Raw genomic sequence first — 27,560 nt, 5'->3', positions numbered from 1 at the left:
TTTTTTTTTTAGAATAGAATAACCTTTTATTTTCTTGTGCATGTACAAAACAAATTGTGGGTTCTACACATCAACTGTGCATGAAATAAAAATAGAAACAGTAGGACGGCAAGAATAAAAAACAGACAAAAGGAGTACATATGACAAAATAAATATATACAAGCGAGAGAAATGCATCCAGAAGAAACGACCAAATTAGAGGACAGGTTGCAAAGTGCTTGAAAGTAGTGCAATGGACTTTGTCTGAGTTGAAAGAAGTGTAATGCTATATCAGTTATCAAGTTTTAACACAACCTTTATGTTTTTGTGACTCCAAGAGCAGCGTTGTGCGCTCTGTAGTGCACAATGGGACGATCTTAAAGTTAAGTCAAGAGATTAAGAGCTTCCCTTGTGCTTCCCTTTTAATATTTTTCTCTTTTTTTTAGGTTTTTCCAAACACAGAGCTGCTGTTTGTTTCTATTCATGTTCTCAAAAGTTGGTCCCTGCTTCTTGTTGCTACCATCAGGCACCAACACATAATCCATCATGTGTCTCGGACAAGTCATTATGAGAACTTCTGACTCTAATGGTCTAATATGACAGTGTCCTTTATCATTAATTGACATTTTATGATTTGTTTGTATAATTAGCACTAAATGTGCCAGACGTATAAAACCTCTTTTTTTCTTCTGATAAGGTTAACTCACTCCTGCTGTTTTTTAATTATTCTGTATAAAGGTTGGTGTATTTTCTATAAACAACACCTCAGCAAATGGGATGGTGCCAACCTTTTTCTTCATCTTCAATATGCTCATAAATACAAAGTGAGAGGAAATGAAAATCATTTTACATTTGGTCAAGGTGGAAAAACTTCAGCATCAAAACAACAAAAACAGAAATAGAAATGATAAAGTGCAACAGGAAAATGTAAAAATATAAATCATTCATCATTTTCATCAAGGTTTCCCCATCATTTGAATTAAACCTAAAATGCTTTAATATCATCTGACTGAGAAGCTAATTAATCATAAACTGTTAATCTACATTAACTACAGACCAGCTCACAAGTAAGTAAGAGTTCTTTTCTATTGTGAACATATCTGTCATTAATATCTACTGCTTCTTTTTTTATATTTATCTCTACTTAAGATTTTTTTGTGCTTTTTTGCTTTCAGGCATGTGTTTGCATATGATTAAATTATTCAGCACAAACTCTATTAAGCTCCTTCAAAATAAAATTTCCATTTCAAGACACTGCATAGCCCCTTATGCACCACTTTTGTTAAGCAATGACACAAGAATTATTAGTACTTTGATTAAATCCTGCTGTAGTTGGTGCATTCGTAATGTGCACATTATGTAGCTTTGTGGTCTTGTACTGGATCAGGTACTCGGGGTAGATCTGATGCTTCTCAAACACCACATATATGGAGGGGTTCATTACATCATTCACACAGCTGTCATAGAAGTTTAAGCCCCCTCCATCCTTGGAGGGAGGTCGGCGATAATCAGAGGACCCTTTGGTGAAGTCTCCCACCAGCACCCGTGAGATGAACATGTCTCTCACATCAGTGGGTCCGGTGTAGTTGTGGGAGTAACTGGCATCACGGGCAAAGTAACTACCTGTGTTTAGACACCAAAAGATACAATTATCAAAACTTTATTTGTGGGAAAAGACAAAGGGCTACGCATTATTTTCTTCAGTGATAAACAGAGACAAACAAAGCCTTTGGTTTATTTTTTTTAAAGTATCACTTCCCAGCACCCAAGGGTGTCACAAAAAAGGCTGCAAGATTGAAATGAGAATGTTTGGAATTTTTGATTTTAAATGTATTTTTTCTGAAAACATAATTTGAATATTCAATAACCGTTTTAACTCACCTTTGCCATAAGCCGTTCCATGAGTTCCACAGATTCTCCAGTCAAAGTTGTGGTGACAGATGGCGTCTACATATTTGGAGTCAGTGCCATGAAAAAGCTTTTTCTCCATCACCTTTCCATCTCTTTCTTTGCTCTTCATTTGATTTTTCTGCCTTGAAATAGGAGACAGGAATAAACTAACTCTAACTGGTACATGTACAGTAAGTGTGGGAATATAAAGTGAATAAATATATTATATACATCTACACATCTACAGTATACATACTATATACATCTGCAGCAGCAGTCTCTGTAGCCACAAGTGGAAAGCAGGAAAACATTGAATGCTAAATGCAGCTAAATGCTGTATAAACAACAGATGCAGCTTCTGGTTTTGAAAATATAGCTTAAATGTTCAGCTCAGGTTTGCAAAATTGCATCTGAACAAACCACAAGATTTCTGGAATAATGTCCTTCAGAAAGCAGAGATGTCTGGCCGCAGTGCACATCAGACTCTCTGCACAAACACCTCATACCAGCTTTCAAGCTCTGTGGAGGAGGCGCGACGATTTGGGTTTGTTTGGTTTTTTACACAACAACAGGACCTGAGAACCTTGGAGCATTTTTCTTTTTGCAGCATTTTTCTTTTTGCAAGTGTTTTTCTTTGTGCAGAATTTTTCTTTTTGCAAGTGTTTTTCTTTTTGCAAGTGTTTTCTGAAGTTGCAGTCCGTTTGGCCTCTCAGGGCCACTGTACTGAATGAATCCTGAATGAAATGCAGGGCTTTAACAGAGCGGTGCATAAATGAATGCCTGCAAACTGACAGCTGGTAATACTATATACACTTTAATAAAAAGCTCAGTCATATCAGTTACACAATCATAACCTCACTTTAGCTGGCAGCAGTGGTACAGTAACTTTATACTCACAGTGAAAGATGGGTGCACATTCAATGAAATACGTACAACTGAAAGGCGTCCCATAGAGCTCTGTTCTGAATCCTCTCAATGTTGGTGATGTCACAGTGTTTCATGGTTTTATAGAAAAGAGCTTCAGCCTCCTTAAATTCGTCTGAGCTGCGCTGGAGTGAGATTCGCTGTATGGAAAAACAAACACAGGCACATTAAATATTTTTATTCACAATGACAATGAAAAATAACAAGTGCTCTGCTCTCTGCTTTTCCTCTCAATAGCTTGTGACAGATGGCCCCGCCCCTCCCCGAGCCCGCTGTTAAAACTGAGTTTTTTTCCTTCCCACTGTTGCCAAGTGCTCGCTCATAGGCAGTGTTGGGAAGGTTACTTTTAAAATGTATTCCACTACAGATTACATGCCCCAAATTGTTTTTTGTAACATATTCCATTACGTTACTCAATGAGAGTAACGTATTCTGAATACTTTGGATTACTTAATATATTATCATGCTTTTTTACAACTACATGAATGTACTATTGCTGTGATTTATTACTGAAGGTTACTCGCCATACCAACACCAACTAGGTGTTAAAATCTTAATATAAATGAGTAACAGTAAGTGGACATTAGGTCAGGCTGCACTTTTTGCAGCGATCTCGTAAACTATTCCACGCGTATATAAAACAGGTCCGCAGCTCCGAACAGTAGTAAAGGGACCTCTGGCTAATACGGTGGGTTCTGTGTCGGCTCGTAGCTGAAAACTAGCTTTACTTTGTTGTCTGGGTCAACTTTGCTAGCGAGAGACAGAGAGAGGCGTTGAAAGGCTGCTCCAACGGAACTTATTGTTTTTGGAGGAAAACACGAACACGGTGTACAGTCGAGTCTTAATAACTTACTTACAATTGGGCTCGTCAGGCTCTCTTCTTGGCTGCAGTGGTTATTATTATATTTACATGCTTCCAGCTCCCATTTTTGCTCGATGACAGCTCGTACTTTTCCTTTTTCTCCCTCCCTCGCTCACAGACACATAACGGGTATGGCAGTCCATTCTCCCTGCAGCACGGACTACACTGCCCATGATGCTACATTCTTTAGGGCGATGCCTGTAACACTCTGCCTGTTGCCTTCATATTAAATCATTTAAAAAAATATTTCTTCACGTGACTATGAGACGCGAGATTGAGACACAGGCATTATAATAATAATATAATAATATAATATAATAATTATAATAATTTTTAGAGCCTCTTAATGTTTTGTTTGGGTTTCCACCGGCGTGTAATTACAAAAAATAGAGAGGGGACAGCCTAACATATGAAACAGGAAAAGACGGCTGTGTAATCCATTTATTTTAGCAAAGTAACTGTATTCTGAATACCACCTTTATAAACGGTAATACAGGTACTCATATTTTGTATTTTAAATACGTAACAGTGGTACATGTATTCCATTACTCCCCAACACTGCTCTTAGGGGGTTGTCTGATTGTTGAGGTTCTCTCTGTGTTATTGGAAGGTTTTAACTTAATATATAAAATGCCTTAAGGTGACTTTTTTGTGCTATATAAATAAAATTAAATTAAATTGAATTGAATAGGGACAAATTGCCATCCCAATGCTTAACAGCAATCAGCTAATGTATTTCTTAATAATAATTAAAGAATAATTAGGCTGCCCTAATGTAATATACTTTTTTAGCCTATTCAAAAATACTAAAGTACTAGAAATAAATGCCTAGCAATGCTAAATTGTATGTTTTAGCTTGTTTGCTTTGAATAAATTGCTAGCTAACGTTTTGTAAAAACTGGAGCTACTGCTCTAAAGCGACACATATCGGCTGGTTTTTTTCTCCTCCTACACCACTTACAACAGAAACTCTGTTCTCACGTCAGATTAGCCAGACGGCTGCACTTCATTCATTTGAAGTGTATTTTCTTACTCAGTTGTATATAGCATTTGTATTTCTATTTTATTCTATTGTATATATTATTCTATTCTATTGTATATAGTATTTTATTTTATTGCATTCCAGTGTTTTCTAATTTCTGCTACATAACTTTGCACTTTTGCTGTAACAAAACAAATTTCCCACCTGTGGGACTAATAAAGGTCATCTTATCTTATCTTATTTTCAAATTATTTAAGAATTTGTCACAAGAAAAAAAGACCCCATAAAAAACAGGAATAAAACATTCAAATGAACGAACATGAAGAAGCAGAAAACCTCCTAATAAACTGTCTTTTTCTGCTTCTAACTCATTTTTATGAGCTGTCCTTCTAATAAATGAATTCATTCCGTCCAATGAAAAGCTTCGCATCTTCAACGCCAACACCATTTTGTCCTCATGTCTATTGGTCAGTAAATTTACTTGCTTACTTCTGTTATTAATATTATTAGAATACAATTAATTTTGAAAACATCTAAATTTAAGAGTGTGACTTACAACAGAATAGTTATATTTTATGTTTTTTACAATACCGAGCATCCTGTTTGAGGGATCTGTGTGTTGTCCCAGGTTTTTGGTATTGGAGTGGAGGTTTGAACTGAAGACCTTCTGCAGAGAGAAAGAGTTCAAATTTACTTTAATTATGTCATTTTTATAGAAGCCGATTTTATTTTTGTTTAAAATTCAGTTTACAACTTTCCTGGATCCAGCATCAGCTCTTGTAAAGCTTTATGAAGCTGTACGCTACAACAGCAATATTGTTTTTTATTTGTTTGCTTTTGGTTAGTGAGCTTTGTTTGACTCTAAAGACCAAGGCAATATCAGTACTTTGACATGGTTATCAGTATTGAATAGAAATTACGTTAGATTCAAGACAATATGCTGGTCTCTAGAGATCTTGGTGTAAAAATCAAATCCCATCTCCAACTGGAATAAAGATGACAAGAAAGTTCACGTATCTAATGAATTTAGAAAAAAGTAAGGAAGTCTGGTGGGGCTGTTTTTGGGATGACGTACCTGACTTTCTTTTTTAGGGCATCTGCAGCAGAGACAAACCGTGGTCGTCTGCACACAAGCCTTTTGGTGCCGTAGTGCTTGTTTGTCTGCATCATGTCTGAGGGGCAAAAAAGTTTAAACTTGCACAACAATTATATTTTAACATGCAGAAGTATGCATGGTTCCCTATTCTTTGTTTACCTTGGAAACTGAGTGAATATGACTGTGAACCAGCAGTGAACTCCACCACGTCTTTATCATTGGCCAGAAACTTCTCCTCTAGCTTTGCACTGTTGATGTCTGCTGCTTCGTGTCCACCAATCTGCAAAGTGAGAACAGTAAACGTGTTTTTAACCTTGAAGGAAACCTGCATCGGCATATGAACAATGAACAGTTCATAAGAAAAGGACAACTGCCAACCATAGGGATGAGGGAAAAATTGATACACCATAGTATCGTAATATTTTGCATGGTAATATTGTAACATATATGAATACTTCATGAATTAAATAAAAATATTCTGGAAATACTATGAACAAGAGAGCTGGTTTCATGGACCCTCGTGCTGAGATGATGTTTACATTCAACTGACGATCATCCAACACTGGACACACTTAGCTTGACAGCGCTAACTGGATTAGTCCGTGGCTTAACACGCAAGTAAAAATAAGACTGGAGTAAAAATTGGTGGCTGCCAGAGATGGGCACTAACGCGTTACTTGTAACGCATTACTGTAATCCGATTACCTTTTTCAAGTAACGAGTAAAGTAAGGGATTACTGTTGCAAAAACGTAATTAGATTACCGTTACTTTCCCGTAGGAACGCTGCGTTACTGCGTTACTAAAACTGTGAGTTTTTTGCGAGAATGTCTCATGACAGTGACGTAAGCGAGTGCGACGTTCGTGACAACAGCTGTGTGCAGATCAACAATGGATCATATATCGAGTGCGGGAGAGAGTATGAGCGTGCAGCGTTTAAAGCGTGGAAGTACTGACCTTACTTTGAGTTTGATTCCATAAAAAGTGACAAAAACATTAGTGTCCGTTGTGCGTGGGAAGAAAACTTCTTTTTACAGCAAAAAACCCTAAACTTCCAAACAAGCACCGAGTAGCTACGACGTAATGGGAAACTCACAGAGAAACTCGCGGATTCTTCCACTGACCGCTGCGGCACACCTGCACCAGGGTAACCCTCCGCCTACCCCACTCCTGCTTTACAGGTGAAAATAGAGCAACAGGACCGCTAGTCTATGACTTTATTTATTTTCTGCTGTGTTTTACTTGCATCTATTTGAAAGACTGAGTGTAAACACAAAAAATATTTTATTTTATGTGCTGGAATGTGCAGAAAATAGGTTTAAATTTTAAACAAATTTCTTCCAGTCAGAGAATGTTGCAGATAATTAAATTTTTGCTTGATGCATAAAGTTAAAAGATTAAAACTAATAAAACAAGTTTTAAAAAGAGACTTTTCCATTTGATTACATTTTGTATGATGATTATGCAGAAAAAGTAGAATTGGGCTGAAAGATCTATCACTTTATCACCTATTCAGGTTGTAAATCGTGTTTTTAAAAAGGAACTAAGTAATTAATTACTTTTGAAAATAAGTAATCAGTAAAGTAACGGGATTACTTTTTGGGGAACTTTTATTTCAAGTAACTTGACCAACACTGGTGGCTGCCTGGTGATTTATTGATGTATTTATTCATATTCTGTGACCAACTACAACTTGTAGTGAATACATTTTTGCCCAGAGCTTGAGGTTGTTGCACACTTGTGACCACGTTTGAGCGCAAGGTTGTCTGACGGGAGGCAAACTTACTGAAACCAGTTGCAGTCAGACTTGGACTGACTCTAATCACTCACAGAGAGATTGGCTAAGGTTTGCAGATAGCTTCTATCAAATTTATAAATGCAGACATATTACCAACAAGGTGATATATACCTTTTTAAATTGTGTTGCTAGGCCACGTAAAACCAGATCCATGACAAACTATATATACGCGGCGTTTTTCCTGAATAGTTTCGTCACGTTTACTGTCTAAGGACAGCGCAGCGAGACCTCTGCTTATGACCTTATGTCAGACCTGCAGGTATCAGGCTGTGATGTTCTTCTTTATAGTGGACAGAAATATTTTTGGAGTGGCACAAATAATTTGTGTGGCATCTTATTGAATGAGAACACCTGATCGTTCTGTAAATAGTTTGAAATGGTTATTTAAAAAAGGTAAACGGCTGCAAATAACTTTGCAAAACTTGTGCGTATGATTTTAAAACTGACAATTTATATTTGTTTTTAAAGTTGTGAAATATGATTCGATAAACATGTTTTTGGTTGTTACAGTAAAAAATGAAACTTTTTCTACTCGGATTTTATGTTTTTTGTCTGATTTTAGATCAATTGTGTTACTACAGTAAGTCAAATTGAAAACATAACTGTAAATTCAGACACGTGAGGTTGTGCTGAAAAGGATGATACCAAACAAGGCAAAGGAAATAGTTAAAGTGAATTGTTATAATTCCTTATAAGTCCTGAGCAGAGAGGTCCAGCAGCAGTGTGTGCAAATGGCATCAGCATGGAGAAAACCCATCATCATGGATGGATGGAGATGCGTTTCCAGCAAGCTGCAACTTCACTGTGTGTGAAGATGACTTTTGAGGAGACTGTCTTAGTGACATTTGCCACGTTTGGAGTGAAACGGCAAGATGAGACAGTGGGAAAACACAGGACAAAGCTGAAGAGAAGTGGGAGAGGAGAACGGAGTGAGAGGAGCAGGTGAGCACACAGAGGAAGGCTGGGTTAGCAATCCTGGGAAAAAAGGAAACTGCTTTAAGTGGGAAAATTGAGGAGTCTGGACTACAAAATGAGAAAGGTACACAAAAAGAAAAACAACAACACACAAACAGCATTAACCATACCAACCCCACATACACATACAATGACACTCATGAAGATCAGACAGCATCTTATGCATGAGATCCTGTTTGTCATCTTGTCCAAGTCACTAGTAAGATGAAAGTGATACATAGACGAGTGGACTGAATATTATAGGAGGAGAAATGATTCCATCATAGGGAGAAAACAGAATGCTGATGAGGGGTCTTAAATGAGTGAGCTGATTGTTGAGTTTCTGGTGTGTGAAGAAGTTTTAACATGGCACACATTTGGTTACATGAGAAGAAACTCATTATGTGATGACACAACAGGGTTATGCTGTGTGTTGTGTGTGGCTGATTGGATGTTTGAGATCAAACTAGCTGATGATTTGTCTTTTGTTGCAAGGTTGAGCCTGCCAATTAGGTTTGGTATGATTTACCCCCCTACTTTTTATTTTGTTACTTTCATAGTGCACTGAAAGTTTTGTTTAATATTCTCTCTCATCTAAGCAGATCTGAACGTTTGAATAGGAAGAACTACAACATGTTGTTGCGAACGGTTGCAAAGTGAGTTTCTCCAAAATTAAAACGGGCTCAGGAGAAAGCCACTTGTTCGGGACAATTAGGAAGCGAGTACCTTCGGAACATCAGCTTCTGTTTTATGGGAAGCAGGGAAAGCTGTGATGAGAGGTAAAATAATTTCTTTCTCATCACATAAAAAGAAAAAAGAAAACAAAAATATTCAGGAATTAGAAAAAAACATCAAATCACTAGAAGAAGCCTACGCGTCCCACCAAGATCAGGAAACATTGAACAAAATACGCAAAACAAAACTAGAATTAAATGAGATAATTGATAGAAAAACAAAATTCTTAGTACAAAGACTACGCTTACAAAATTATGAACATAGTAATAAATCCGGTCAATTTCTAGCAAACCAGTTAAAAATAAATAAATAAAAAACAACTATATGTGCTGTTCAAGATTCATCTGGGAACACAATATATGAACCGAAACAAATAAACAACATTTTCAGGGATTTCTATAAAACGTTGTATTCACCACAAATAAACCCATCTAAAAAGGAAATTGATCAATTTTTAGACAACATAACTCTCCCAAAATTATTAGACTCTCAAGCAATGGCACTGGATTCGCCACTGACATCAGGTGAACTCCAGGAAGCCCTGATAAATATGTCCAATAATAAGGCTCCAGGTCCAGACGGCTTTCCTGCAGAATTCTACAAAGAATTCTGGACGATTCTAGCACCAGTTTTTTACAGAACGTTGTTAGAAATCAAAGAAAAGGGCAGACTTCCATCAAATATGAATTCTGCAAACATTAATCTCCTGCTAAAACCAGGCAAAGACCCTGTATATCCCTCAAGCTATCGTCCAATATCCCTTATTAATGTAGACCTCAAAATAATCTGCAAAGCTCTCTCGAAGAGACTAGAGAAAATAACCCCCCTCTTAATTCATCCTGACCAAACTGGTTTCATAAAAGGTAGGCACTCATCAACAAATACACGTAGATTACTTAATTTGATAGACTACTCATACAGTAAAAACCTTGAAACTACAATATTTTCCTTAGATGCAGAAAAAGCGTTTGACAGAGTTAACTGGAAATTTCTATTTGCAACTTTACACAAATTGGTTTTGGATCTTCTTTCATCAACTGGTTAAAAATATTATATAATTCCCCAACAGCTTGTGTCAGAACAAATGACCAGACATCCTCCAGCTTATGTCTCCTGAGGGGCACCAGGCAGGGATGCCCACTCTCCCCTTCACTGTTTGCAATTTTTATCGAACCACTAGCAGCAGCAATTAGACAGAATTCAGCAATTAAGGGCATAAAATGCAAGAACGTAGAACATAAAATCAGCCTTTATGCTGATGATGTGTTACTCTTTCTCCAAAATTCACAAACCAATATCTCTGGGGTGATTGAATTGATAAACTCTTTGCAAGAATATCAGATTACTCAATTAACTGGTCAAAATCTACAGTCCTTCCTATTAATTGTTGCTTCCATAATTCCTCTTCTACTCCACTGCAATCGGGAAATATAAAATATTTAGGTATTAATATTTCTCCCAAGCTTGCAGATCTAACTAAATTAAACCATACCCCACTTTTAAAGAAAGTAGAAGGTGATCTGGCTAGATGGAAATGTCTACCCATATCACTCATGGGAAGGGTTGCTGCTATAAAAATGATGGTATTACCAAAAATAAATTATTTATTCTCAATGATCCCAACTAAACCGCCGCAAGATTGGTTCAGATCTCTAGATTCATATATGTCCAAATTCCTTTGGAAAAATAAGCCCCCACGTATAAGCTTAAAAACACTACAAAAGACCAAGGATAAAGGAGGATTAGAACTACCTAACTTTCAGCACTACTTCTTAGCCAACAGGCTTCAGTTTATCTCAGGATGGCTAAAACATACCCTCTTAGATGAACCTTGGCTAGATGTAGAACAAGCACTTTGCAATAATCTAGAGATTTCAGATCTACCATTTATCAGCTCAAACATCCAACGACATGAATGCTTCAAAAGCATCAACATCAGCTCTTCTCTGACAGCATGGTGGGAGTTTCTGAAGTTGACAGAGTCTTCATTAATCCCATGCAAACGTACACCTATCTGGAACAACCCTGACATATTACAAAACAATAATATGATAAACTTTTCAGATTGGAATGGTAAAGGAATCAAATATGTAGAACATATACTAGAAGGAACAGAATTTATTTCATTTGACAGACTAGTTACACAATATGGGATCAACAAGAAAAGATTTTTAGAATATCAACAAATTAAATCCATAATAAAAAAGAAATTTAAACTGGGTCAAGTTGAACTACAAACACCACCAAGTGTGGTTCAATTTTTTACTCTTAAAACCCCCAAATTACTATCCAAAATATACAGAATGCTTTCTAAAACAGATGAATCAATATCACTTCCTATTGCAAAATGGGAAGCGGATTTATCAGTTAACTTAGACCAAAACTTCTGGTCTCAGATTTGCTTAAAAACCTTTCATCTAATCAGAAATCCAGTCTTCAATTAATTCAATACAAAATACTACATAGAGTGCACTATACAGGTCATCGGATGTTCAAGATGGGCTTTGCATCTACCAACAACTGCTCACACTGCCAAACCAATTCACCGGACAATTATATCCACGCTCTTTGGTTCTGTCCACCAGTTCAGAAGTTTTGGCGCGAGATATGTGAAGACTTATCAAAGTGTCTGAAATGTAACATTCCAACTTCCCCCTTAGTGTGTTTGTTGGGCAGCTTAGATAATGTCACTTCAGAAAAGAATATAGCCCATATGGTTTTCACTGCCCTATGCATAGCCAAGAAAACAGTCCTCATGAACTGGAAAAATAAAAACAATCTTAATTCTAACCAATATAGAAATTATCTATTAGATTACATTAGTCTTGATACAGCCTCTGCCACCACATCAGATCAATCGCTCTGGGCTCCTCTGATCAGCTCCATCACCTAGTGGGGGTGGGGGGGTCATATTTTGGTCTCGCCTTCACTGTTGTGATTGGTGTGGGGGTAGGGTCGGGCTTAGGGCGTCGGGGGGTTCCCCGGGAGCATCTTCCTTGGGGGGCTCAACCCGGGGTAGCGGTCATGGCCAATTAGGGGCTCTGTTGGCTCTTAGGTGACGGCTTCCTCGTGGCTACGTGCAGCGGGGCTAGGGGAGGGTCTGTGCTGACGGACGGGGGTTACTGACCTGGTAGCCTGGCTGCCCCTGGGTGGGTCCGGGACGGGTGTGAGGTTCTGGGGGCGCTCCGGCTCTGGCCTGGGGCCCTGGCCGGGCCTCGGGGGCCTGGGTCCTGGTTGGTGTTGCCGGGGTTGTGGGCCGGTGGGTATATGGGGGCCCGCCACTGGCGCGGGGTGCCGCCGGTGCGCCGAGCCACCTGGGGGGCTCTTCAACTGGTGGTGGTGGTGGGGGGGGGGGGGTTGTCACATCTTGCAGGAGCTTTCCTCTCTCAGGAACTCTCTCTGCAAGAGGGGGAGATACAGGAGAGGTGGAGGAAGATCTCAGCCTGGGCGTCTATTGTCTTATGTAGTCTGGAAGATGAGTGGATGATGGGGTGGGTGCAGTTTTCTCTGTTGTGGGGTTGGGTGGACTGCCCCGGGCTCTGTGGGGCCGGGCGGCGCCGCTGCACTGGGCCCCGGTTCGGATGGGCCTGGGCCCCCCTTCCCTGGCGGGTCGCGGAGTATGGGGGTGCCTACTGGGGTCAGCGGGGGAGCTGGCCCCAGGGAGGGGTCACTTGCCCCTCCCTTCCTTCCCTCCCCATCTCCAGCTGCCTCCCTCTTCCCGCTCCACCACAACCACCCACACATGCAGGGCCTTGGAGTAGGGGTGTGTCACCAGGGTGCAGAGGAGGTAACCCCCCCCCTCTGTCCCCTTCTGGCTGCCTCTGCCTCAATTTTATCCCGCAACTTAGACATTCACATTACTCACACTCTCATTACACATACATATAGGATCTTGGGGGTGGGCACGCTACACGGAATCCCAATTACCATCAGGGTGTACACCTCACCCCCGGCGTCGTTGCCCACCTCTCAATTTTAATACACGTAGACATTGAGGGCTAGCAGGAGGGACTATGCGCTTACCTGCTGCTCTCTGGCAGGTAGCTCCATGCCCTCCTGGGTTTTAAATGCACCTTAGAACACACATACATCAACACTACAATGAGCGGGTGGAGGGAGGTTAGGAGTCTTCTCTCACCCTCGTTCTCTGCTTTCTGCTGGAGCAGGGGGGCTAGGAGGAGGAGTTGGCCGTCCGACTGGGATCCGGAATGTGGGGCCTCCCTGCTGCTGCGGAGTCAGGGCGGTCTGCTTCTCCCCACCGCAGGGAAAAGGGTAACACAACCTGGGTCTGGGTGCAGTTCCCCCCTCCAGGGGCAAGGGTACCTAGACCCGGTTCGTAGAGTACGCTTGGGGAGTGTGATTGTGTGTACAGCGTCTCTTTATGTCTGTCTCCACGTTGGTTGAGTGTGGAGTAAGTGCATATGAGAGCATGAGGGTGGGAATGGATGTTTGTATCTGTGTGTGCCTGTATGTCTGTGTCCATATGTCAGGTTGGGTATCAGATGCCACCTCTCTGAGGACAGCTCAGGCCCTCCAAGGTTTGGAGGCCTATCTCCCCCCACCACTTCCCCTGCCGGGGGCGGACTCCCTCAGACATCGGTGCGTTGGTGGTTCTTTGTGTCCGGGGGTGGGCGTCCGGGTACACACCGGCTCACTCCTTGGCGGCTGCTTATCGGGGCCTGGAGCCTGGGGCTCGCTTGGGCCACTTCGGAGGTGGGGTGCCCCCGGCCTCTCGGCCTGGGGCTCGGTCACTCAGGCACAGCTGGCTGCCGGCGGAGCTCACGGGCACGTCACTGCAGCCCCCCTGGCTTCTGCTCCGTGGCTGCTGGGTGACCCCTCATCTGGGACTCTCCTCAGCTCTTTCTGGGACAGTGGCACGGCTGCCCCTCTGTTGGTCTTCCTTGGTCTCTTGTGTTCTGGGGGCCTCTGGATGTCTGGAGTTTTGATCTCCTCCATACCTGCTTCATGCCCTGGAGGACGGGGCAGTGGCCCCCCACACCCTCTAGCAGATCATTACATGAGGGAACCTTTTAAGAAAACAAGCGCGTCCATGCTCACAGGTGTACACACGGGTGATCACACACACAAACTACACCCTTTTTGGCTCCTACCTCAATGCACACTGTGCTGTCGATCTTACGTGCTGCACAATAATGTTTAATATTTAGTATTTACTGTCATATTCCCATATATCATTGTGATGTGGTTTATTGTATTACTCTCGTTTTCTTCTGCTTGTTTTCTTTTTTCTTTCTCAACAGGTGATCCAGGTGATCGATATATGTATTTTTTTTTTTTCTGCTTATTCTGTTGGTTTTGTTTTTTGCCCTTCTCCCCCGTCCCTCTTCTCAACTGTTTTTCTTTCCCTCTTTCTTTCTCCCTTTTCTTTCCCCCAGTCAAGTCTGTCCCGTATTCAGCAAGTGAAAATAAAATAAAGAATAAAAGGTGAATCAAATGGACCATTACGGCAAAGCTGGGATGGTCAATTTGGTAAAGAAAATCCGTTGGGCATCTTTCTTCGCCTTTAGACAATAATTCTGATGGCAAAAGAGCCAAACGGGACAGGCAGAAAAAAAAAAAAAAAAAAAAAAAAAGGAAGCGAGTCCCTTTCTAAAAGGATTCAGCGAGGTAATCCAGTCTAAATTCTTTTTCTTTTGGAAATGTCGTCGTTTTGCTGAGGGTGGAAACGAAATGCGACGATAGTTTCCACTATCAGCAAAGAAAAAAAGAAACAAACAATGAAAAAATTGTGGGTTAATTTTTAGCAATCTGCCAAAATTTCTGCAGACACTCTGTAGTTACTCACAGCGGATGCAAACATGTTCCAACTCCCAAACTCATCCTGCCAGTACCAAAGCCACTCGGTGGTGTGGATGAAGATCGGCTCGATCACCGAGTTTTCTGTTGAGAGTCGACGCACTTTGTTCTGTCCAAACGTCATCGTGTCAAAGTGCACTGCCGGGCTGGAGCTACTGCAAAAAAACAATCAAGAAAGTATTAACATTGAAAACACTCAATGAAAGGATTCTCCTGTAGCAACAGAAAATCTTGTCTCACCTCATATTTTCTCTTTGTTTTATAATTATGTTAAAGTTTCAAATTATTCTTATTTTTTTAAACTTTGTCAAAGTTTAAAATGAGAATCTGTTATTTTATCAGTGTATATATGAAAGAAAATATGGAAAAGCTTAATAGTTCCACTTTATCTAAAAACATTGAGATGATTGTGTCACGGCCAGGCGGATCAGTCTCTCTCTCTTCCTCTCTCTCTCCTCTTCTCTCTCGCCGTGGGTTCACGCCCTCGGGAGATGAGACACCTGGGTCTCATGAAGATGATCAGCATTTAAGCCAGGAGGTGACTTCTGTTCCTCGCTGGATCGTTGTCTACCACGCGTTAGTGAAGCCAAGCTACTGCAAGTCGAGTTAAGTGTGTTTCCTTTGTGCGTTGCATTTAACCCCGTCTCCCTGTCTACAGAGCTCCCTGGATTTCCCCCCCGTGTGCTTCCCGAGTGGCAGTGTTGGAGTGAGAGCCAGTGATCGTGTTGCAGCCCGTTCTCACTCCCGAGGCATAACATGCCGATGTTTTGTCACGTCCTGCGGCGTTCCTGAGGAACGCGAAACGAGACCTTCGGCGTTCTTATGGTACACGGCGGGTTATGGCTGAAATCCAGTGCAATGACGCTCCCGCGGTAATAGACATTCCAGCCCTAAACCTAACCTTATCCCTAGCCCTAACCATAACCTTTTTCCTGAGGTTAACCAGGACTTTAATGACGTTAAATAGCGTGTTTCTAAGTGATTTGAAGTAAAAGAGTGAACATGTGTAGATTGAGTCCATACGGTTCTCATATTTCCTCATTTTTCCCGAGGTCGTCATTTAGGAACGTGGTGGGTAGCCGAAAACGTAATATGTTGACGATTTGTCACCTAGCGTAAAATGTTACGCTTTGGGAGTGAGAACGTGTTGGAGAACGTGTTGTGTGTGGATGATCTGAAGAACGCGTGCTTTTCCCCTGGACTTCCCTGGAGCCCCTTTTCCCTCACACAGCTGTACCTGGTGAATTGTAAATAAATCTTTCTTGTGTGCATCTGAGCCCGGAGTCCTGCGCTTGAGTCCTCCTCCAAACCGTAACAGATTGTGTAAAATAAATCTCTGAAGAAGTTCAATCCCACTGAATTTAATCATGTAAGTACCTGTATGAGTTACTGGGGTCACAGTAGTCTCTCTCAATTGTCTCATTATCGGGCAAATCAGTCCACTGGTGTCCCTCTTGGACCTGCCATCGGTACGGCATCTTATCATGAGCTTTAAAACATCGATCTAAGAAGAAAGACAGCTGATCAAAGTCAAGAAAGAACTACATTAAAGCCTCAAACACTTACTAACTGTGACTTCCTCACCATCATGTTTGCAGTGACCTTTAATGAAGTACATGCAGATCTCTGTTTTATCTGAAAGAAACAGGAGATATTTCACAGGCTTCATTCAGACAGCAGTTTTAGTTCATCTCCCCACAGAAGTGTTTCCAGATTTACCTCTAATGGTCCTTTGTCTCTTGTTGTGCCCTTTGTTGGCTTTTGCAGCTTCATCGTCAGCTGCATGAATGTCACTTGAGAAACGGGCGTTTTCTCGGTTGACCAGGTTACCGTCTTTCCCTCTATCCCAACGGCGTGGCCGCTTTTTGCTCTTGCCAAAAAGACTGCTTTCATCAGTGTTGTTGTCATTAGCAGAGACTTCACCACTGGAGTAGTTTCCTCTGTGGGCTCTACCTTCCCTGTGGGTTCCAGCCAGCTTCAAAGCCTGTTTATTTGCATAAGCAGCCTTCAAGGACTGAAAGAGTGTGTCAGGCACGCCTCTAGCTTTCAAAGCTCTGAATGGCTGTGGAGCATTAAAATCGTGGTTCTTCCAGCAGCTGCATTCACGGCTGATGTAGTTCTCACAGATGTGGAGCCTCCTGCAACCATCACCATCCCGACACCTGCCGAACTCTCCATCACCGTTGTTGTAGTCGTAGCAGATCTGATGGAGAGAAGAAAAGAAAAGGTGGTTACAATCATAGCCTGTATATAAAAGATGGAAATGGCCAACGTTATATCCATTATTTATGTTAACTAGCAAGCGAGAGGCGGATCTGACTGAGCAACTGAGGACATGTAGCACCCACATGTAAGTAGGTATAACCCAAAATCCTACTTTGCTTTATCGCAGCAATAAATGCACGATAAATTAAAGTTAGCAAAATGCTATCTAAATAAATAAAATGTGAAACTGGTGCCCAAGATCCTTAACTTGTTTGCAACAGAAAAACTCTTCAAGCTTTTTAATATTGTTGTATTTTGTGAAGTTGGTGGGAAGGTTGAGCTGGATATCAGCATGACAGGAAAACGTGTCTAAAGAAAGGCTGCTTGATCAGCAGATCCAGTATTGATTGAGTGCTCGGTAGTAAGACTCACAGCAGGAAGGAGTGTGTGGTCACTCTGCAGCAGCAGGGTGCACAGCTCCTCTCGGCTCAGGCTCTCCAGCTCATGCTCCCTCAGAAGTCTTTGGTTATGCTCAGAGGTCAGCTCATGGGAGAAGCTGCAGCCCCTCCTGTTATAACAGAATCCACACAGCTGATTCGTGGCTGTGAGTGCTAGCATCCATTTGCTCAGTTAAGAAGAAAAAACCCAAACAGTAATAAAAACAGTGGAATACATTTAAATAAGCCGATGTCTCTCACTGTGGGATGATTATGAAAGCTTATCTGTCTGGAACAAAGTCAGCTGTTTTTGATGCTGTTCGTGCTTAAAACCAAAGGGTTTTATCAAATGACAGCCTAATAAATCATGGTAGTAATATTACATAAATGTCAAACTTGGGTTTTGGGACAGGGATTAGTCCAATACCAGCTTTTTATATATAGCTGGGTAGAACTAGAATCCCTTTAACATTTAAAATTGAGACAAAAATTCAACCCGACACACTGTAAAGCCATTTTCGTTTCACTTCCACTCTTTTTTCTAACTGCTAAGCTAAGCTGATGTTGTAGCTGCACATAAAAAAAAAACAGAAAATATGTCTAAGGGATTTTGGTTTTGTTTTTTCAAGAACAGCTCTATAAATTCTCTGTAGGCTCCTCTTGTTTATCTGTTTGTGTCTTCATTTCTATTCCTGTTATTTCAGTTATTACAATATATGTGGCAGGTGTATGGCAATGTCCAAGGCAGATATTGCATAGTGTTCCTCCCAATTACAACATGGTTCAGTCCATTGTGTCAAAACCTTGTTTGTTGTCAGTAGCAACCGATGCAGATATCAGGTTTACATGATAAAAGAGTTTGAAATCCTGCCTCCACCTGAGCTGTCAGATGCAGCTTTCTGTATACAGATACAGTGTGCAGAAATAATAATACTCCAATGCAGTAAACTCTATAATTTACTTTAAGTCCAGTATATTTACCTGAGCTGACTGAATTCACAGAATCCGAAGAGGAAGTTTTTGCACAGGTGCAGACCCCTGCACGTCCCCGGGCAGTCTTTGGCTCTGCAAAGTCTCAGGCGAGTCCTGGCCACCACCTTCGGCTGTCCGTTTGGACAACACCGAGCAAATTTCTCTTGGTTAGATATGATCTCCGACACCTTCGTGGGATCGCCGGAAAACAGATTATACACTAAATCCTCCGTGTTGACTGCTCCTTGATTGGCGCAGATCATTCTCAGTATTTCTGTCTCCATCGTGTCCGAGCTCTGCCTGCGTTAACTTCCACCTGGGAGACCAAACCTGACTACAGCCGCTGGCTTCATGTGAGGAGAAAACTTCGGTATCATTTCTGATGATTGGAAAGCGAAACTGAACTATTTTTATCTTGGACTGATGCTGTAATGCTGCCGATGTCCACTTGGGGGCGTCCCCGCGCTGTATGATCTCCTATTGCATCCCACACCTCGACTGAACAGGGAAAGAAAGAAGGCTTTCTTCCGCTTCACAGCTGAACAGACTGAAGACATTTCCAGTAATGCTATAACAAAATCAAGTCTCATTAATTTTCTCTAAATGCTTTCTGCATTCTTCTCTTCAAAGAGTCTGTAATCAGATTACTGTGTTTTTACAGTAGGTGTTTAAGATTACAAATGCCACTTTTAAAAATCCGATTATTGTAATCCCATTATTGCCATCTGTTAGTCCCACCAGCTTGAAACATGCAGCAGAACGGCTCCTGCCTGCAGTTTGTTTCCATCTCAAACATGCAAAAAGAAGGATTGGGCTTATTGCCTATTATAATCAATATGTGCTGTATTTTAACCGGAAATTCATGTAAAAACTTACTGTCGACTTTTAAATTGATTTTCTCATTTAGATGAACTTCCAGTACATTATGACGGATATGTTTCATTAACACTGGAAACCATCTCGCCAGGTCTTAGCCTCCAGCAGCAGGAGGAACATTTAAAGTTCCCTGGCATCACTCATCTGCATTTTCTTGTTAACGTGCAGCACATTCCCCACCAGCTTCATTGCTTCCTGTCCCCCTCCCTTACTCCGAGGAGTATAAACATGTTGGAAGTGATTTTTCCATTCCTTCGCCCCCCCCCCCCTCCTTTTTTATTGCCTGTCACTTCTTCCACCATCTGCTGCCACCAGAAACTATTATGCTTGTTACTCTGAAAAAAGCATAATTTTCTTTAGTATCATAAAGGAATACAGACAAATCTGACCAAGAGGATCACAATGACCAGGTTAAGTAGCCCGCTATATAGTCATTTGGTCAACAGTCCAAGATGCATAGCACCTTACTTGATTAAGATGTTTAAATCAAATTATTTTGGAGGACATTACCTGGTTCAAATAACCAATTTTACAGTAACTATATCCTATACAATCGATCGGTTTCCTTCTTCAATATCAACTGAATTTTGATTATCTGGGGGCAGAAAAACAAGCTATTAGCAGTGTTGGGAAGGTTACTTTTAAAATGTATTCCATTACAGATTACAGAATACATGCCCCAAAATGTATTCTGTAACGTATTCCGTTACGTTACTCAATGAGAGTAACGTATTCTGAATACTTTGGATTACTTAACATATTATCATGCTGTTTACAACTACATGAATGTACTATTGCTGTGATTTATTACTGTTACTGAAGGTCCGCGGCTCCGAACCGTAGTAAAGGGACCTCTGGCTAATACGGTGGGTTCTGTGTCGGCTCGTAGCTGAAAACTAGCTTTACTTTGTTGTCTGGGTCAACTTTGCTAGCGAGAGACAGAGAGAGGCGTTGAAAGGCTGCTCCAACGGAACTTATTGTTTTTGGAGGAAAACACGAAGACGGTGTACAGTCGAGTCTTAATAGCTTACTTACAACTGGGCTCGTCAGGCTCTCTTCTTGGCTGCAGTGGTTATTATTATATTTACATGCTTCCAGCTCCCGTTTTTGCTCGATGACAGCTCGTACTTTTCCTTTTTCTCCCTCCCTCGCTCACAGACACATAACGTGTATGGCAGTCCATTCTCCCTGCAGCACGGACTACACTGCCTATGATGCTACATTCTTTAGAGCTATACCTGTAGCATTCTGCCTATTAGCTTAGCACAACAACAACAAAAAGGCCTCTCTCACCCAGGAAACACGCAGAGACAGCGTTGCCCTGTAACCATGGCAACCACAACGCTGCCGCCTCTGGAACTACCGTCAAACAAAACCCAAACAGGCCTGATCCGCCACAATATGAAACAGGAAAGTACCGCTGTGTAATCCATTTATTTCAACAAAGTAACTGTATTCTAAATACCACCTTTTTAAACGGTAACTGTAACGGAATACAGTTACTCATATTTTGTATTTTAAATACCTAACGGCGGTACATGTATTCCGTTACTCCCCAACACTGCCTATTAGTGCTTACAGATGACTAATAACAATGACCAACTGTAGGGCAATCGTGGCTCAAGAGTTGGGAGTTCACCTTGTAATCGGAAGGTTGCCGGTTCGAGCCCCGGCTTGGACAGTCTCGGTCGTTGTGTCCTTGGGCAAGACACTTCACCCGTTGCCTACTGGTGGTGGTCAGAGGGCCTGGTGGCGCCAGTGGCTACAATGTAGCTGCCATCACCAGTGTGTGAATGGGTGGATGACTGGTTGTGTAAAGCGCTTTGGGGTCCTTAGGGACTAGTAAAGCGCTATACAAATACCAGTAGTTCATTCTAGTATTTTGGACTGCTAACCCAAATATTCAAGAACCAATTGAAATCAAAACACTTGACTTGGCTAAAAAATAGGCTAAGCATTTTATGTGGCTGAGGAGAACTGCAGAGTGATGTTAATTACCAGTGTATTTGTCATTACTTCATATTACACATACCCAGTTTGTGCCCTGAGGTTTGACCACCAGTGATATGATCGGTAACCACTCTTGCCTTCCATTTTGAATGGAAGTGTCTTCCCCGACCAGCAGGCGAAAACCCTTTTTGGTCTTGTTTTGTTTGCTAGGACAATGTTGGAACCCACAGTTTGAATGGAAGACACCAACTTATAAGCAAACACTTGCCAGTAGAACATATGTAGCCTCCCCTACCGATATATTGGTAGGGGAGGCTATATCAATCGTGGATGTTAATTGGCCGATATTAAAATAAATAATAATAAATAAATAAAACAAGATTATTTTTCACTGTCACTCTATAGTTGTAAAAACTCATAAACAACAAGACATAACGAATGTTAGGAAACTATATGTGTGTCTGTGTCAAAGAAAAAACAGTGAGTGATATATCAGATTTTTAAAGCGCTAAATATCAGTGTTGGTCTTAAAAATCCTCGATCAGTCTGGCTCTAGTCAAATCTTTTGTTGGTAGTGAAACTGTGAAAAGTGCAAGACAAACCAGAAATGGAGACCATTTGCCATCTAAGTAAAAGTTGCACATTTTGAACGCACACATCCTCTGTTTCCAGTTTGTGTTGCATTTTTCAAGTTTTACTACCACTCAGCTAGTTGGCGAGTGGGTGCCAAGTCAATCGCCTCACGATCACATGGAGGTGTTTGGTTCAATACTCACTTTTTGACTTCTTTGTCGCCATCAGATTTCACTGAGCAACAGCCAAGAATTTCTAGAAAACACTCACAAACCGGTTATACCAATAGGGATTCAGCAGGAAGATGTGTAGAAAATAGCAAGAGATACTGCCTGATAACTGATTTAGATTTATGCTTCCTTTCAATGTAAATCTATGAATCTCTAACAGTGACTATAGTTTACAGAATGAATGTCATAAAGTCATCAGAAAAATGTGTTTACTGACGTCACGGTGCAGGGGATCTCTGTTGGTGCGTCCCATTTGAAAAACAGAATTATTCAGCTGGAATGCTCACTCAAGCCGGACTTCCATCTTAGAAAGTTAAAGCAGCACCAATGCGTACTTAATAAAAGAAGATCGCAGGAGTGCACGTAAGCTTTAATAACGCTGGAATACTTGAAAAGTGCACCACTAATCTTAGGCATTTGTGACTTGCTAAATAAGCCACGCATTTCCTTGCTTTTTTGACTTTATTACTGGAATGCTCTTAACTCAGTGTTACATCACACCCCCTCCAATATCTGACTTCAGAGCTAAATGGTATGAATTTGCAACCAAGGGAGTAGAGTGTAAAAGAGTAAGCCACAATATGTTACGACACTAAGGCTACGTCCACACGTACACGGGTATTTTTGAAAATGGAGATTTTTCGTTTTCGTTTTAAAAAATAATCCCGTCCACACGTAAACGCAGAAATGAAGGAAAACGCTGCTAGGAACATGCCAAAGCAACAGGTGACAATATATTCCTAACCGTGCAGAAATGTTGGCCAATCAGAAGTCTAGAAGCCTCGGTGGGAAATAGTAAACAAAGCTGGGGCATAGAAGCAGAACCGAGTCGTATGTGTGGGGGGACAGTAACTGTGTGTGTATATGTAGGCATTTAAACACTGCAGAGAGAACAATTAACAGTAACAGTATTGTAGAAATTCATTTCACCAAAACAATAACGTGGCGCACACTGTGACGTCAAAAAATGCGCACACCTTTGATGCTGTGTTTTCTGCGTTTTTCTCGTCCACACGTAAATGCAAAAATGGAGTTTTCAAAAATATCCACCCTGGCCGGAGTTTTTAAAAATCTCCGTTTTCAGTGACCGAAAACGCCGTTTACGTGTGGACGAAAGGTGCAAACGCATAGAAAAATCTGCGTTTTCAAAAATACCCGGGTACGTGTGGACGTAGCCTAAAACAAGATTGTTTTCAAACTGCATTGTCATAACCCATATTAGATTTTTAAATCTCTAAATATTAGGGGTGCAACGATACACAAAATTCACGGTTCGGTTCGTACTTTGGTGTCACGGTTCGATATTTTTTCGATACAAAAAAATGTTCATGCCTTTTTAATTTGTCATTTATTAAAATTATAAATATATATTTTAACTCAAAAGTACAGTTTTTAAATTTAATGTTGCTGAAAGAACAAAGTAATAAAAATTAATAAATCTGATGGAGAAATCACTCATCTTTGGAAAAGAGAGTTTATTACAGAGAAATGGCTCTTTCCAAAATAAAAGCTATACTATACGCTTCTTCTGGGCTATATTCTCAGCAGCATATTAAACATATCAGGTCCCCATAAGGAGAGTCATGTGCTAACGGCTGTCTAAATGACTCGGGTAAAGATTGTAGCATGCGTGCTTGTTGTTTTTGTCTGCTTCCACTTGTCTTTGCACTAGGATGATGTCAGAGTAAATGTGCAGTCATATTCGTTGTGTTCCCACTAGTGCTGTCAGTGTTAATCTGGTTGAAATGATGTTAATGCCACAACATGGCAAATCTCCGTTAACGAGCTACCTCAGATCGCCCCGTGAGTGGAGCTGGACAGCCAACACGTTAACGAGCTAACTGCGCTAACGCACTAGTTCCCACCAATTGAGCATTGCGTGGCACATCCAACATACTGTTTTACTTTTGTCCATGACGCGCTTACCTTCAGGGTCATACTTCACATGAAAACCAAAATAGTTCCAAACGCCAGATCTGAATGAGGGTGGGGGAGGTTCAATTTGCCATGTTGCAAGGAGCTTAACTTCTGTCTTGCTAGCTTGCCCTGCGCTCAGTGAATCTGCGTTCGACTACTCCGCCTAGGCTGCACTGTCGAGCGCAGATCCACTGAGCGCTCAACACAGACAGCATAGTCAAAAGGAAAGTTGATAAAATAAATTAAAAATTTTGTACTGTTCGATACATATGCATACCGAACCGAAAGCACTGTATCGAACGGTTCAATATTGATACGAATATTGTTGCACCCCTACTAAATACTGGTTCAGAGGAGTAGCCCCCTGCTGGCCATTGGAAAGAATGCAAGTCCACGTAACATATCATGGTGTAGTCCTGAAAACATTAGAAATTCTGAGCTCAATATGGAATGCCCCCCTCAAGTCAGAGTTGCACCAGCATTCTCGAGTTAACCTGAGTTAGCACTGAGCTTAAATGGTAGCGAAACCGTAAATCTTTTAATCTGTGCCACCAATGTTGTGTATTTGTGACTCACTGAATGCAGGGATGATTTTAGGCAAAAATAAAAGAGGCAGAATGCTGTTTTTCATCTCTTTTTCCAAACACAGAGCTCTGAGGTAGCTGTGTCCATTTTCGACATATAGTCTATATGCTTTTTCTCATAAAGCTAAAAAAACAAACATAAAAAACCCCAAAACAGCCCAGTGAGGTGTGGCCTAGTTCTTTGAATCACTTGACAATAAATACTTTAAAATTCCTTTTAGTCTTATGTTTGTTTCTTATAGTATTACTACAGTCACACCTTTCCTACAAGGGATTTAAAAAGTATGAGTTAAGCAGAAGTGATTTTACAGCAAATGTGAACTAATTCATCTCATATTAAATCCATGTATTCCTTCTACGCTCACTCGCATTTTTGCGTCTGCCTAATTAAAGCGTGAGGCTTTAGCATATTGTGTAACCGCATTTGCCTTAAGCTTTGATTTAAAAGAAAAGGCAAATTAAAAAACAAGTCTGTCTTTTTAGCCTCTTCGCCTGCAGTTGTGTGTGTAGCTACGCGACCTGCCTGCGATTTCCTGCTTTGGGTTTCCCTTTAAAAGGGGGCAAGGCTCAATGCTGGGAATTCACGTCATTTCGCCGTTTTACACACATCCAGATCAATGAGAGAGAGAGAGAGAGAGAGAGAGTAAGAGAGAAAGCGAGAGAGAGAGAGGTGTCCGTCGAGCTCGCTCTCTCTCTTCGGTCTCGCTCTTCCAGGAAGGGATTATTAACCAGCGCGCTGCCGACATGTGAAGGGAAAACACACGCAGACAAAAGAAGTTTTCACACCGACGACCACGCTATGGACCCGGCCAGCAAATAAAGGAAGGAAGAGGAAGAAAAAAAAAGGAAAAGAAGCGGGCTACATGAAAAAAACAACTTCTCCCACAAACACAAGCCGAGCAGTCGGGCTGCCGCTCGCGCTGCAGCTGTGCGGGTTTCTATAAGAAAGGAAAGAAGATAAAGAACAGCGCGCGACGGAAAAGTGGAGAGAAGTTGACTGGAGATAATGTCTGAATCCTCCTCCGCTGCGAACAAGGTAACGCCGTCCGCTCACCCTCCCCTTTTAACGCACTCCCTCGTTTGTCTTCAGGAGACAATTTCAACTGTTTGGTTTGAGTCTCCGCTGCGTGTGATAGAGCCGCCAGGGTTGTATCACCTCCTGCAGACAGCGCCATTCAGTTTGTTTTGCTAGTCATCTGTTGCTCGCGGCTCCACGCTCTGAGTTCGCCTCCACTCTGCTCATGATTGGAAGAAGTCGTGACTGTGTGAATTACCGACGACCCCCCCCCCAGAAAAAAGTAAGCAGAGATCGGGGGGCGAACGAGTTGCAACCTGCATGTATCTGTAGCATCAGTTAAAAAAAAGCTTTCCCCCCTTTAACTATATGAGCTGAAGGTTGGTGTTAGGACTGCAACTGAAGCAGAATTTAATGGATAAGCAAACGCTTGTTCTAGAGCTGAACTGAACTATTCATCTAAAGACAGTGTACGGAGGAGGGGGAATGGTTGGTTTTTCCTCCCTTTTTTAACGACGAGGAATTAATCAAAAACAGATACATAAAAAAGGCAAAGGGTGCATTAGAGGTGCATGCATCATTATGCAACATGATTCAATGCAAATTAAAAAAAATTCTGATAGCAACTGTTTGCAGGCAAATGCAGGCATTTAATAAAGTGCACCAGTTGTGACATTTTAGACAGATACAGATACAAATACCGATATTTTATATATTTATTGAAAAAGTGTTTTTTATTCCCTGGGGTCCCCCAGGGAGAAGATAAATATTTATAAAAAGCGACTTATATGTTTTAAAGGCCTTCACACAAATTTGGAACAGTTATTTTATCGACAAACGTACAGCTAGCTAACTGCAAACAACAAACCGATACTGATGCTAGGTCAATTTTTTGTTTGTGTGTTTTGTGTTTAATGGGATATAAAATTAAAGGAATAAAATTATTGTCTGAAGAAATTCGATACCAACCGATTTATCTGTTGGCCTATACTGGGCTAAGTTAGCTATTTGCTGGTCTATTGGAATTTGCATTAAAAGCAGCTGATTTAAAAGAAAAATTGAAGCTGTGTCTGCACTGGAAGTGATTTGCTTATTGCGCATAGCTTTAAAGCTGGCGCTTGGTTACTTGTGGACTTTCCAGGCTCCAGTTTTCTAGGTAAGCATTTAACGCATTCACTACCAGGTTATAAGTCACTCGTGGTCTCACTGATAGTTACTTTTACTGGTCGCCTAAAAGTTGAGCTTATATTCATTCTGCACTTTGAATACCTACAGCTTGTACACAGCTTAAAGATGAGAAACACCCTTAAAACGTGTTGAGTGTTGACATTTTGTAGTGTGACCTCTAGAGGGCACGCTGCATTTTTAAAAATCTTTAAATCACCAGATAATTGGCATTGATTCAAAAGAAATAAGTGAACTATAAAGACTTTATTACGCTGTCGTCAGACATTTAGCCAATGTAAAACTGATAATAAAAGTAAATATCATTGACTGCCATCAGTTTTGGCGAATGCGGCCAATATCAGCTGATATATCAGTGAGTCTCTAATATTTTGGCCGGTGGTCATACTAGGTGTAAACAACTTAAACCCACTTTGTGCTTTCCAAGAGCATGTTGTGATCTGTGTGATCCATCGATTAATCATTAATGAAGATGATCCACGGTTGCAGCATGAGGACAAGGAGACAATATTGATCAGCAGAGACTGAATGCTAAAAATAGCCGATTAACCTGCAACAATTTTTTGATCCGATTATTGTTT

The 27,560-nt window shown here is 41.1% G+C and overlaps 2 protein-coding genes across 3 annotated transcripts in view; one reads left to right on the top strand and one right to left on the bottom strand.

Moving 5' to 3' along the window:
• Nucleotides 1-25,347, bottom strand: LOC146499797 (protein mono-ADP-ribosyltransferase PARP12-like). The gene is made up of 12 exons (XM_085138568.1): nt 18,659-25,347; nt 17,673-17,808; nt 16,755-17,238; nt 16,620-16,670; nt 16,413-16,539; nt 15,025-15,190; nt 5,893-6,013; nt 5,713-5,809; nt 5,229-5,304; nt 2,803-2,933; nt 1,861-2,012; nt 1-1,602 (listed from the first exon to the last, which is right to left on the bottom strand). Exons 1-12 carry the CDS (start codon nt 18,931-18,933, stop codon nt 1,262-1,264), a joined length of 2,157 nt encoding a protein of 718 aa, XP_084994694.1. The 5' UTR covers nt 18,934-25,347; the 3' UTR covers nt 1-1,261.
• Nucleotides 25,348-25,479: 132 nt separating this feature from the next.
• Nucleotides 25,480-27,560, top strand: part of etv6 (ETS variant transcription factor 6) — a 40,440-nt gene continuing 38,359 nt past the window's right edge. Inside the window, exon 1 of one of the 2 annotated variants that reach the window (XM_085138582.1) lies at nt 25,480-25,815. In XM_085138582.1, coding sequence (XP_084994708.1) covers nt 25,786-25,815 — 30 coding nt within the window. In that variant the 5' untranslated portion in view covers nt 25,480-25,785. The remainder of the gene's footprint in view (nt 25,816-27,560) is intronic. The other variant, XM_085138583.1, reaches the window with a different exon arrangement.

Source organism: Neolamprologus multifasciatus, chromosome 17 (genome assembly GCF_963576455.1).
Source record: "Neolamprologus multifasciatus chromosome 17, fNeoMul1.2, whole genome shotgun sequence".
In the NCBI taxonomy this organism is placed as follows: Eukaryota; Metazoa; Chordata; class Actinopteri; order Cichliformes; family Cichlidae; genus Neolamprologus; species Neolamprologus multifasciatus.
The sequence above is the reverse complement of the archived record's forward strand: the minus strand, read 5'-3'. Positions and strand labels throughout refer to the sequence as shown.

What these genes read in the sequence shown, in the direction of transcription:
- LOC146499797 (XM_085138568.1), bottom strand. Translation starts at nt 18,933, where the DNA reads ATGGAGACAGAAATACTGAGAATGATCTGCGCCAATCAAGGAGCAGTC. An exon ending in GAGACAAAGGACCATTAGAG is followed by an intron (nt 16,671 to 16,754) that starts GTAAATCTGGAA and finishes TGTTTCTTTCAG; the next exon opens with ATAAAACAGAGATCTGCATG. An exon ending in CTATGGGACGCCTTTCAGTT is followed by an intron (nt 2,013 to 2,802) that starts GTACGTATTTCA and finishes TCCTATTTCAAG; the next exon opens with GCAGAAAAATCAAATGAAGA.